Raw genomic sequence first — 13001 nt, forward strand, 5'->3', positions numbered from 1 at the left:
GGGGGGCGGTGCAGCATTGCACGGGGGGGGGGTGTGCAGCATTGCACGGGGTGGGTGTGCAGTGTTGCACGGGGGGGGGGGCGGTGCAGCGTTGCACGGGGGGGGGCGGTGCAGCATTGCACGGGGGGGGGCGGTGCAGCATTGCACGGGGGGGGGGGCGGTGCAGCATTGCACGGGGGGGGGGGGGCGGTGCAGCATTGCACGGGGGGGGGCGGTGCAGCATTGCACGGGGGGGGGGGCGGTGCAGCGTTGCACGGGGGGGTTGTGCAGCGTTGCACGGGGGGGTGTGCAGCGTTGCACGGGGGGGTGTGCAGCGTTGCACGGGGGGGGGGGTGCAGCATTGCACGGGGGGGTGTGCAGCGTTGCACGGGGGGGTGTGCAGCGTTGCACGGGGGGGGGTGCAGCATTGCACGGGGGGGTGTGCAGCATTGCACGGGGGGGTGTGCAGCGTTGCATGGAGGGTGGAGGGGTGGAGGTGTAGGGGGGTGTGAGGAGGAGAAGGGGCGAGCTGGATTGCTCCGACACTGAATTCCAGGCACTGTCTCCACACTGACTAATCGGCGCCACACTTGCAAACATACATTTGTTCAACATCCACATTTGTTTTTCAACTCAGAAACATCACAAGTCTCTGTGAAAACATGTAACGCCAGTTCTGGTCCGAGATACACGCCCACCAAAACCTAAACCATCAGCAAACCTTTTCAACCTAAAGCACAATCGATGAAGGTCACATTCTGACTGTGAGACGCTGTAAGAGGGAGATCGAATCCACAGCCCGTTTTACAAATCTCCCTGAGTTCACTCAGTGAATGTGAGCAGATGTAAAGTGACTGGGCTGGAGACCACTCTCACACCAGGGTCAGTAAACCCCCTCCGCTAATCCCTGCACCAACCGCTGAAAACAACCCGCCGTCACAGCCCAATATCTCCGCTTAACCCAGCACACTGCAATCTCACTCAGGGCAGAGTCCGGGGAGACAGGATGGGGGAGGCAGGGTAGGGGAGTCTGGGGGAGACAGGGCGGGGGAGACAGGGTGGGGGAGTCTGGGGGTGGGGGAGTCTAGGGGAGGCAGGGTAGGGGAGTCTGGGGGCGACAGGATGGGGGAGTCTGGGGGAGACAGGATGGGGGAGATGGGTGGTGATGATAGTTTCAGTATAACTGCCATTGTGTTATTTGTAACCGTAAGGATTTATGAAGAGGAATTGACTGAATGTAATTCATGAAAACAAGTCCAAATCTTAGTGAACACAGCATCCGTGGCTGTGAAATGTAACACAAAGCACATCGCACGGGAAGCCAATGGGAACAAATCCCAGGAACAGAACAAAGCATGGATAGAGGAGCGAGAGATAGAGAGATGGAGAGATACAGGAGAGAGATGGAGAAATGATGGAGGGACAGATGGAGAGATACAGGAGAGATGGAGAATCATAGAATCATAGAAAAATTATAACAAAGGAGGAGACGGTTCGGCCCATCGTGTCCATGCCAATCGAAAAAGAGTTACCCAGCCTAATCCCACTTGGTCCATAGCCCTGTAGGTTACGGCACTTCAGGTGCACATTCAAGTACTGTTTAAAGGCGGTGAGGGTTTCTGCCTCTACCACCCTTTCAGGCAGTGAGTTCCAGACCCCCACCGCCCACTGGGTGAAGAAATTTTCCCTCAAATCCCCTCTAAACCTCCCCCCAATTACTTTAAATCTATGCCCCCTGGTTGTTGACCCCTCTGCCAAGGGAAACAGGTCCTTCCTATCCACCCTATCCAGGCCCCTCATAATTTTATACACCTCAATAAATCTCCCCTCAGCCTCCTCTGTTCTTAGGAAAACAACCCCAGCCTATCCAATCTTTCTTCATAGCTAAATTTTTCCAGTCCTGGCAACATCCTCGTAAATCACCTCTGTACCCTCGCAAGTGCAATCACATCCTTTCTGTAATGTGCTGACCAGAATTGCACGCAGTACTCCTGCTGTGGTCTAACTAGTGTTTTATACAGTTCAAGCATAACCTCCCTGCTCTTGTATTCTATGCCTAGGCCAATAAAGGAAAGCATTCCGTGTGTCTTTTTAACTGCCTTATCGACCTGTCCCGCTACCTTTAAAGATCTGTGGACATATACTCCAAGGTCCCTCTGTTCCTCCACACCTCTCCGTATCCTCCCATTTAATGTCTATTCCCTTGCCATGTTGCCCCTCCCCAAATGCATTACCTCACACTTTTCCGGATTGAATTCCATTTGCCAATATTGGGCCCACCTGACCAGTCCATCGATATCTTCCTGCAATCTACAGTCTTCCTCCTCACTGTCAACCACACCGACAATTTTTGTATCATCTGCAAATGTCTTTATCATGCCCCCAACACTTAAGTCTAAATCGTTACTATATACTACAAAAAGTACTGAGCCCTGTGGAACCCCACTGGAAACAGACTTCTAGTCACAAAATCTCCCCTCAACCATGACCCTTTGCTTCCTGCCACTGAGCCAATTTTGGATCCAAGTTGCCACTCTCCCTTGGATCCCATGGGCTTTTACTTTTTGATCAGCCTGCCCTGTGGGACCTTGTGAGAAGCCTTGCTAAACTCCATGTAGACTACATCAAACCCACTGCCCTCATCGACCCTCCTTGTTCCCTCCTCAAAGAACTCAATCGTTATAAAAACAGAAAATGCTGGAAATCTCAGTGGGTCAGGCAGCATCTGTCAACTTCCGGTAACAAATCTGTGCTGACTGTCCCCGATTAATCCGTGTCTTTCTAAATGAAGGTTTATACTGTCCCTCAGAATTGATTGCGGTAATTTTCCCACCACTGAGATTAAACTAACTGGCCTGTAATTACTCGGTCTATCCCTTCCTCCCTTTTTAAACAAGGTACAACGTTAGCAGTTCTCCAATCCTCTGGCACTACTCCGCAATTTCCTCCCTTGCTTCTTTTAGTAGCCTTGGATATATTTCATCTGGTCCTGGTGATTTATCTACTTTCAAGGATGCTAAACCCTTTAATACTTCCTCTCTCCTTATGTTTATCCCTCCAATATTTCACTCTCTTCCTCCTGAACATCAACATCGGCATTGTCCCCTCTTTTGTGAAGACGGCTGCAAAGTGTCCATTAAGTACCATACCCACGTCCTCCGCCTCCACACATACATCACCATTTAGGTCCCGAATAGGCCCTACTCTTTCCTTGATTATCCTCTTGCTCTTTATGTAATTGTAAAACATCTTTGGGTTTTCTTTGATTCTACTTGCCAGTATTTTTTCATGCTCTCATTTTGCTTTTCTAATTTCCTGCTTAATTTCACCCCTGCACTTTCTATACTCTGCTCGACTCTACGAGAGATACAGGTGATTAAATAATAGAGGTGAAGCTTCTTTAATATTCTTCCCATTTTCTGCTCCTTTTCTGAGCAAAGCCTGGACACTCCGTGTAGTGAGCAAGTGTCAGCGGCAAGTGAGCAAACTGTGGGTCAGGGTCTGAAGGTCAGGGTCTGAGGGTCAGGGGCTGAGAATCAGGGTCAGGGGCTGAGGGTCAAGGGCTGAAGGTCAGGGGTTGAGGGTCAGAGTCAGGGGCTGAGGGTCAAGAGCTGAAGATCAGGGTCAGGGGCTGAAGGTCAGGGTCAGAGGCTGAGGGACAGGGGCTGAAGGTCAGGGGCTGAGGGTCAGGGGCTAAGGGTCAAGGCCAGGGTCTGAGGGTCAGGGGTTGAAGGTCAGGGGTTGAAGGTCAGGGTGTCTCAGTAAGTCAAAACAAGCAACCGCAGGAGCACAGATTGTGTACAAGGAGTAAGTGGGTCGATACATTTTATTTTAAATGTTCTTATATAGAACTCATTGATCTTTCTGTGAACTTTAAGATACCAACCCAGATAACCTTGTGTAAAGGTCATGTGTGCTTCTGGGGGAGGGGGCAATTACTAATGGAACAGCAGCTCACCCCAGTTGTGAGACGACCTTTTGAGGGTTGAGGGCTGTTGGCGGACACCAAATAACAATGCTCAGTCACAGCATGCTCTGGGCTTCACTCTGGCCAAGCTCGAACAGATTCAGTGGGTATAAAGGATCTTAAAACAAGAATCAAAAGTGCTGATCTAACCCTGCTCCTGACCCAGAACCTGCCCCTGTGAAATCCCAGCTGGTGAATTGATGCAATGTCTTACACCATTGTAAGTTTAATCGCAAAAGGCGACCCATTGTATCAGTACAGGACGCGTACTGGAGAGGGAATGTGTCTGAAACCACCTGCTGTTGATGGTCAGGACCTCTGGTGAGTAAAGGTCAGAAGAAAGGAACAAGAGAAAGTGACGGGAAGGATAGACGTACTTTGAGGCAACAGGTGAAGCTTACAGTGGTCACCAGACACCCCTACCTGGGAAACAAGGTAACAAACAAGCAAGAAAGGAAAGACCGAACACAAAGTTATCAAAGGGCAGAAAGTGACCTCTCCGTTCACACTGGGACAGCGCGACCCGCCCAACATTACCCGCTGTGCTCATCACCGAAACTCAGGGTCACCGTGCCCATGGAAGCCAATTTTTACGTTTCTCAAAATATTATTTGATGAAGAGAGAAATCAGGGTTGTTTTTGTGTCAGAGAACTCTCTGTATACCTGTATGTGTGTATGTGATTTGCAATCCCTCTGTAGGCTCCCATCCAACACTATAAGGGTACTGTCTTTACCATGGATATCAACTGGGCTTCAACTGTCCAAACCGCGAGGAGGTGTAGATGGTGATTTGGGAATAGAAACATCGAAACATAGAAAATAGGTGCAGGAGTAGGCCATTCGGCCCCTCGAGCCTGCACCGCCATTCAATAAGATCATGGCTGAACATGCAACTTCAGTACCCCATTCCTGCTTTCTCTCCATACCCCCTGATCCCTTTAGCCGTAAGGGCCATATCTAACTCCCTTTTGAATATATTTAGTGAATTGGCCTCAACAACTTTCTGTGGTAGAGAATTCCACAGGTTCACCACTCTCTGGGTGAAGAGGTTTCTCCTCATCTCGGTCCTAAATGGCTTACCCCTTATCCATAGACTGTGTCCCCTGGTTCTGGACTTCCCCAACATCGGGAACATTCTTCCTGCATCTAACCTGTCCAATCCTGTCTAAATTTTATATGCTTCTATGAGATCCCCTCTCATTCTTCTAAATTCCAATGAATATAAGCCTAGTTGATCCAGTCTCCCCTCATATGTCAGACCTGCCATCCTGGGAATCAGTCTGGTGAACCTTCGCTGCACTCCCTCAATAGCAAGAATGTCCTTCCTCAGATTAGGAGACCAAAACTGCACACAATACTCAAGGTGTGGTCTCACCAAGGCCCTGTACAACTGTAGCAAGACCTCCCTGCTCCTATACTCAAATCCCCTAGCTATGAAGACCAACATGCCATTTGCTTTCTTAACTGCCTGCTGTACCTGCATGCCAACTTTCAATGACTGATGTACCATGACACCAGGTCTCGTTGCACCTTCTCTTTTCCTAATCTGCCGCCATTCAGATAATAGTCTGTCTTCATGTTTTTGCCACCAAAGTGGATAACTTCACATTTATCCACATTATACTGCATCTGCCATGCATTTGCCCACTCACCTAACCTGTCCAAGTCACCCTGCAGCCTCTTAGCATCCTCCTCACAGATCACACCGCCACCCAGCTTAGTGTCATTGGCAAACTTGGCGATATTACACTCAATTCCTTTATCTAAATCATTGATGTATATTGTAAAATTGGGGTTACATTAGCTACCTTCCAATCCATAGGAACTGATCCAGAGTTCATGGAATGTTGGAAAATGATCAGCAATGCATCTACTATTTCTAGGGTCACTTTCTTAAGTACTCTGGGATGCAGACTATCAGGCCCTGGGGATTTATCAGCCTTCAATCCCATCAATTTCCCTAACACCATTTCCTGACTAATAAGGATTTCCCTCAGTTCCCTCAGTTCCTCCTTCTCGCTAGACCCTTGGTCCCCTAATATTTCCGGAAGGTTATTTGTGTCTTCCTTAGTGAAAACAGAACCAAAGTATTTGTTCAATTGGTCTGCCATTTCTTTGTTCCCCATTATAAATTCACCTGATTCTGACTGCAAGGGTCCTACATTTGTCTTCACTATTCTTTTTCTCTTCACATATCTATAGAAGCTTTTGCAGTCAGTTTTTATATTCACAGCAAGCTTACTCTCATACTCTATTTTCCCCCTCCTAATTAAACCCTTAGTCCTCCTCTGCTGAATTCTAAATTTCTCCCAGTCCTCAGGTTTGCTGCTTTTTTAAGGGTCAATTTATATGCCTCTTCCTTGGATTTAACACTATCCCTAATTTTCCTTGATAGTCACGGTTGAGCCACCTTCCCCGTTTTATTTTTATGCCAGACAGGGATGTACAATTGTTGTAGTTCATCCATGTGATCTTTAAATGTTTGCCATTGCCGATTCACCATCAACCCTTTAAGTATCATTCGCCAGTCTATCCTAGCCAATTCACGTCTCATACCATCGAAGTTACCTTTCTTTCAGTTCAAAACCCTAGTCTCTGAATTAACTGTGTCACTCTCCATCTTAATGAAGAATTCTATCATATTATGGTCACTCTTCCCCAAGGGCCTCGCACGACAATATTGCTAATTAATCCTCTCTCATTACACAACACCCTGTCTAGGATGGCCAGCTCTCTAGTTGGTTCCTCGACATATTGGTCTAGAAAACCATCCCTTATACACTCCAGGAAATCCAGTTTGGTTAGCCCAATTTATATGTAGATTAAAGTCGCCCATGATAACTGCTGTATCTTTATTGCACACATCCTTAATTTTCTGTTTGATGCCATCCCCAACTTTACTACTCCTGTTTGCTGGTTTCCCACTAGCGTATTCTGCCCTTTGCTGTTTCGCAGCTCCACCTAAACAGATTCCACATCAGCCAAACTATATTTAAAGGACATGAAATTCTCTCCCTCCCTTCCACTCCACAACTTTACAGCAAAGGGTCATCTCCATAGTAACATCAGCCACCCACACTGAAAGAAGAAAACATTTAACCTACTTGGATCTGATAAGATTGAATCAGTTTTCGGCAAATATTGGTCGCAGCGAACGCCCTGGTAACCCTCTTTGCATCTGAAGAAGAAAGAGATACATGACAGAACGAAGGCACCGGCTGACATATCACAGTAAATAGGTGAGTCTCAGGTAAGTAACATTCGCGCCACAAGTGCCAGGTAATGACCATCTCCAACAAGCGAGAGTCTAACCACCTCCCCTTTGACAATCAACGGCATTCCCATCACCGAATCCCCCACCATCAACATCCTGGGGTCACCATTGACCAGAAACTTAACCGGACCAGCCACATAAATACTGTGGCTACAAGAGCAGGTTAGAGGCTGGGTATTCTGCGGCGAGTGTCTCACCTCCTGACTCCCCAAAGCCTTTCCACCATCTACAAGGCACAAGTCAGGAGTGTGATGGAATACTCTCCACTTGTCAGCTCCAACAACACTCGAGAAGCTCGACACCATCCAGGACAAAGCAGCCGCTTGATTGGCCCCCCATTCACCACCTTCAACACTCACTCCCTCCACCACCGGCGCCCCCTGGCTGCAGTGTGCACCATCTACAAGATGCACTGCAGCAACTCGCCAAGGCTTCTTCGGCAGCACCTCCCAAACCCGCCCAGAAGGACAAGGGCAGCAGGCGCATGGGAACACCACCACCTCCACGTTCCCCTCCCAGTCACACACCATCCTGACTTGGAAATATATCGGCTGTTCCTTCATCGTCGCTGGATCAAAATCCTGGAACTCCCTCCCTAACAGCACTGTGGGAGCACCTTCACCACACGGACTGCAGCGGTTCAAGAAGGCGGCTCACCACCACCTTCTCAAGGGGCAATTAGGGATGGGCAATAAATGCCAGCCTTGCCAGCGATGCCCACATCCCGGAACAAATAAACAAAACACAGGATGTGCAATATTGCTTCCAATTGCTTATGTGTTTCGATGGAGTCGAGAGGTAACTGACCTCCTGAACAGATTGAGAGGAGCCCAATCATTATTTGTGTTGTTATAATTCCCCAGTATTGAGCGTTATCTGTGGCTGGGAAGAGTCTGGAGGATTCTGAGCAGCATCACCAACTGTTGGGTAGTCAATGGGCAGGAGGAGGGGCATTGTGTGTATTCTTACATCCTCTTTCCTAACGGCAATTTCAGGACACCAGGCGAGGCTGAGTTTCCTCTGCTCTGTGCCTCGGGAATGCAGATTCCCAGAAGCAGAAGAAAGGCAGTGCCCTGCTCTGGGATTCCAGGCTTCCTGCCTCAAGGGGAGCAGGAGGAATATTCCAGCCCACAGAAAAGGAATCGGAGCCCAGACTGATTTCCCCTTCTGAACCCAGAGACAATTTGTGGATGGTGCGAGCTGGAGGGGGGAGAGGGAGAGGGGGAGGGGAAGGGAGGGGGGCAGGGGGAGAGGGAGAGGGAGAGGGGGGAGAGTGAGAGGAGGGAGAGGGGAGAGGGAGAGGGGAGAGGGAGAGGGGGAAAGCGAGAGGAGGGATTGGGAGAGGGGAGGGGAGAGAAGGAGTGGGGGAGGGGGAGATGCGGGGGAGGGGAGGGGGAGAGGAAGAGCGGGGAGAGGGGGAGGGGAGAGAGAGGGGGGGAGGGGGAGAGAGAGGGGGGGAGGGGTGAGAGGGAGAGGGGGAGGGCGAGAGAGCGAGGGAGAGGGGGATAGAGAGGGGGGGAGGGGAGGGGTGAGATGGAGAGGGGTAGAGAGAGAGGGGGAGCGGAGGGGGAGAAGGAGAGGGGGAGGGGAGGGTTGTGCTGATGTCATGTCCATCATGTGGCCTGCATGTGAACACAGCCCGCTACATTCAGACATGTTAATATTTTTAATGTGAGGGATGCCTCAGCAAGAAGATGGGATTGTGAGGGTTAGTTTGATGGGCGAGCGAAGATATTAATATTCCTGTAACCCTGTGGCAATGCTCATCGGTAATGTGGGCTATAGATCATGGTCAGCTTCGAGACATAATTCCTGGCCTGTCCCTTTAAGTCATGCGTTCCGCTCCTTCCTGTGGGAAGTTTTCTAAACTGGCAAATGGTGAGCTCAGCGACGATGAGGTCCTGTGATTGAGGGAGTCTGCAGAGGGCCACGTATAACCATCACATCATAATCCAGCCTCAAACATCCGACAGCAACAAAAATCTAAATTGTGAATGAAACGATGCGATTCCGATTTATATATTTCACACTGAAGTGAGACGCCTGAACGGTGACAGATTCTCTCAAAAAATTTGGACACAAATGGAGAGATAGAGAAATTACAGGATCGCAGAATAGAAATACACTGCTCAGTCTTGAGTGAATTTATTCATTAATGAAACCCTAATCGCTCCGTGTCCAGACCACTCGCTCCGTGTCCAGACCACTCGCTCCGTGTCCAGACCACACGCTCCGTGTACAGACCACTCGCTCCATGTCCAGACCACTCGCTCCGTGTACAGACCACTCGTTCCGTGTACAGACCACTCGCTCCGTGTCCAGACCACACGCTCCGTGTACAGACTACTCGCTCCGTGGCTAGACCACTCGCAGACCACTCACTCTGTGTCCAGACCACTCGCTCCGTGTCCAGACCACTCGCTCCGTGTCCAGACCACACGCTCCGTGTACAGACCACTCGCTCCGTGGCCAGACCACTCGCTCCGTGTACAGACCACTCACTCCGTGTCCAGACCACTCGCTCCGTGTACAGACCACTCGCTCCGTGGCCAGACCACTCGCTCCGTGTCCAGACCACACGCTCCGTGTACAGACTACTCGCTCCATGGCCAGACCACTCGCAGACCACACGCTCCGTGTACAGACCACTCACTCCGTGTCCAGACCACTCGCTCCGTGTACAGACCACTCGCTCCGTGTCCAGACCACTCGCTCCGTGTCCAGACCACTCGCTCCGTGTACAGACCCCGCGCTGCTGTACTTTCCAGAATAATTTGTTTTACTTCAGATGAATAAATGACAGAAACAGGAAACAGGCGAAGGCCTTTGAGCCCATCGCTCCTTCCTTTTCACAGAGTGTGCTGGATCATAACAGCAGCCCCACCCACACTCACACTCACACCCACATTCACACCCACACTCACTCACACTCACTCACACCCACACTCACACCCACACCCACCCACGCTCACACCCACCCACATTCACACCCACACCCACACCCATACTCACACCCACCCACACCCACACTCACACTTACACCCACACCCACACTCACTCACACCCACACCCACACTCACACTCACACCCACACTCACTCACACCCACACTTACACTCACACCCACACTCACTCACACTCACACCCACACTCACTCACACTCACACCCACACTCACACTCACACTCACTCACACCCACACTCACACTCACACCCACACTCACTCACACTCACACCCACACTCACTCACACTCACACCCACACTCACACCCACACTCACTCACACTCACACCCACACTCACACTCACACTCACTCACACTCACACCCACACTCACACCCACACTCACACCCACACTCACACTCACTCACACTCACACCCACACTCACACCCACACTCACTCACACTCACACCCACACTCACACCCACACTCACTCACACTCACACCCACACTCACACCCACACTCACACCCACACTCACACTCACTCACACTCACACCCACACTCACACCCACACACACTCACACCCACACTCACACCCACACTCATACCCACCCACACTCACACCCACACTCACACCCACACTCACCCACACTCACACCCACACACACTCACACCCACACTCACACCCACACTCATACCCACCCACACTCACACCCACACTCACACCCACCCACACTCACACCCACACTCACACCCACACCCACACCCACACTCACTCACACCCACACCCACACTCACACTCACACTCACACTCACACTCACACCCACACTCACACCCACCCACACTCACACTCACACCCACCCACACTCACACCCACCCACACTCACACTCACACCCACACTCACACCCACCCACACCCACACTCACACCCGCCCACACTCACACCCACCCACACTCACACTCACACCCACACTCACACCCACACTCACACCCACCCACACTCACACCCACACTCACACCCACACCCACATTCACACTCACACTCACACCCACCCACACTCACACCCACACTCACACCCACACTCACACCCACACTTACACCCACATTCACACTCACACCCACCCACACTCACACCCACACTCACACCCACATTCACACCCACATTCACACTCACACTCACACCCACCCACACTCACACCCACACTCACACCCACACCCACATTCACACCCACACTCACACCCACACCCACATTCACACCCACACTCACACCCACACTCACACCCACACCCACATTCACACCCACACTCACACCCACATTCACACCCTCACTCACTCACACCCACATTCACATCCACATTCACTCACACCCACAGTCACACCCACACTCACTCACACCCACATTCACACCCACACTCACTCACACCCACACTCACTCACACCCACACTCACACCCACACCCACATTCACACCCACACTCACTCACACCCACATTCACTCACACCACCCACACTCACATTCACACCCACACTCACACACTCACACTCACTCACACCCACACTCACACTCACACTCACTCACACCCACACTCACACCCACACTCACTCACACCCACACTCACAATAGTGATAGGGGACTCTATTGCAAGGGGAATAGATAGGAGTTTCTGTGGCCGCAACCAAGACACCAGGATGGTATGTTGCCTCCCTGGTGCAAGGGTCAAGGATGTCTTGGAGCAGCTGCAGAGCATTCTGGAGAGGGAGGGTGAACAGCCGGTTGTCGTGGTACATGTAGGTACCAACGATATAGGTAAGAAGCGGGAAGAGGTCCTACAAGCTGAATTTAGGGAGCTAGGGGTTAAATTAAAAAGTAGGACCTCAAAGATAGTAATGTCTGGATTGCTACCAGTGCCACATGCTAATCAGAGTAGAGGGAGCAGGATAGTTAGAATAAATACGTGGCTTGAGCAGTGGTGCAAGAGGGAGGGATTCAAATTCCTGGGACATTGGAACCAGTTCTGGGGGAAGTGGGACCTGTACAAAAGGGACGGTCTGCACTTGGGCAGGACTGGAACTGATGTCCTGGGGGTAACATTTGCTAATGCAGTTCGGGAGTGTTTAAACTATTATGGCAGGGGGATGGGAACCTATGCAGCGAGATAGGGTGAAGTAATATGGAGTCAGAAACAGATGGTAGAAAGGTAAAAAGCAATAGTGGAAGGCCGAATAAACAAAGGCAAGAAACAAAAAGGGCCACACTGCATCATAATTCTAAAAGGACAAAGGGTGTTAAAAAAACAAGCCTGAAGACTTTGTGTCTTAATGCAAGGAGTATCCGTAATAAGGATTGAATTAACTGTGCAAATAGATGTTACCAGATATGATGTGATTGGGATTACAGAGACATGGCTCCAGGATGATCAGGGCTGGGAACTCAACATCCAAGGGTATTCAACATTCAGGAAGGATAGAATAAAAGGAAAAGGAGGTGGGGTCGCATTGCTGGTTAAAGAGGAGATTAATGCAATAGTTAGGAAGGACATTAGCTTGGATGATGTGGAATCTATATGGGTAGAGCTGCAGAACACCAAAGGGAGTTGTGTACAGATCTCCAAACAGTAGTAGTGATGTTAGGAAATTAGGGGTGCGTGCAATAAAGGTGCAGCAGTTATAATGGGTGACTTGAATATGCTTATAGATTGGGCTAACCAAACTGGAAGCAATACGGTGGGGGAGGATTTCCTGGAGTGCATAAGGGATTGTTTATTCTAGACCAATATGTCGAGGAACCAACTAGGGGGGAGGCCATCTTAGACTGGGTGTTGTGTAATGAGAGGATTA

The 13001-nt window shown here is 50.3% G+C and overlaps 1 protein-coding gene across 1 annotated transcript in view; it reads right to left on the reverse strand.

Moving 5' to 3' along the window:
• LOC139235155 (pro-neuregulin-3, membrane-bound isoform-like) overlaps positions 1-13001 on the reverse strand; it is a 666662-nt gene that overhangs the window by 46826 nt on the left and 606835 nt on the right. The window contains exon 3 of the mRNA XM_070866375.1: positions 7052-7125. Coding sequence (XP_070722476.1) covers positions 7052-7125 — 74 coding nt within the window. The remainder of the gene's footprint in view (positions 1-7051; positions 7126-13001) is intronic.

This window comes from Pristiophorus japonicus, chromosome 22 (genome assembly GCF_044704955.1).
Source record: "Pristiophorus japonicus isolate sPriJap1 chromosome 22, sPriJap1.hap1, whole genome shotgun sequence".
Classification (NCBI taxonomy): domain Eukaryota; kingdom Metazoa; phylum Chordata; class Chondrichthyes; family Pristiophoridae; genus Pristiophorus; species Pristiophorus japonicus.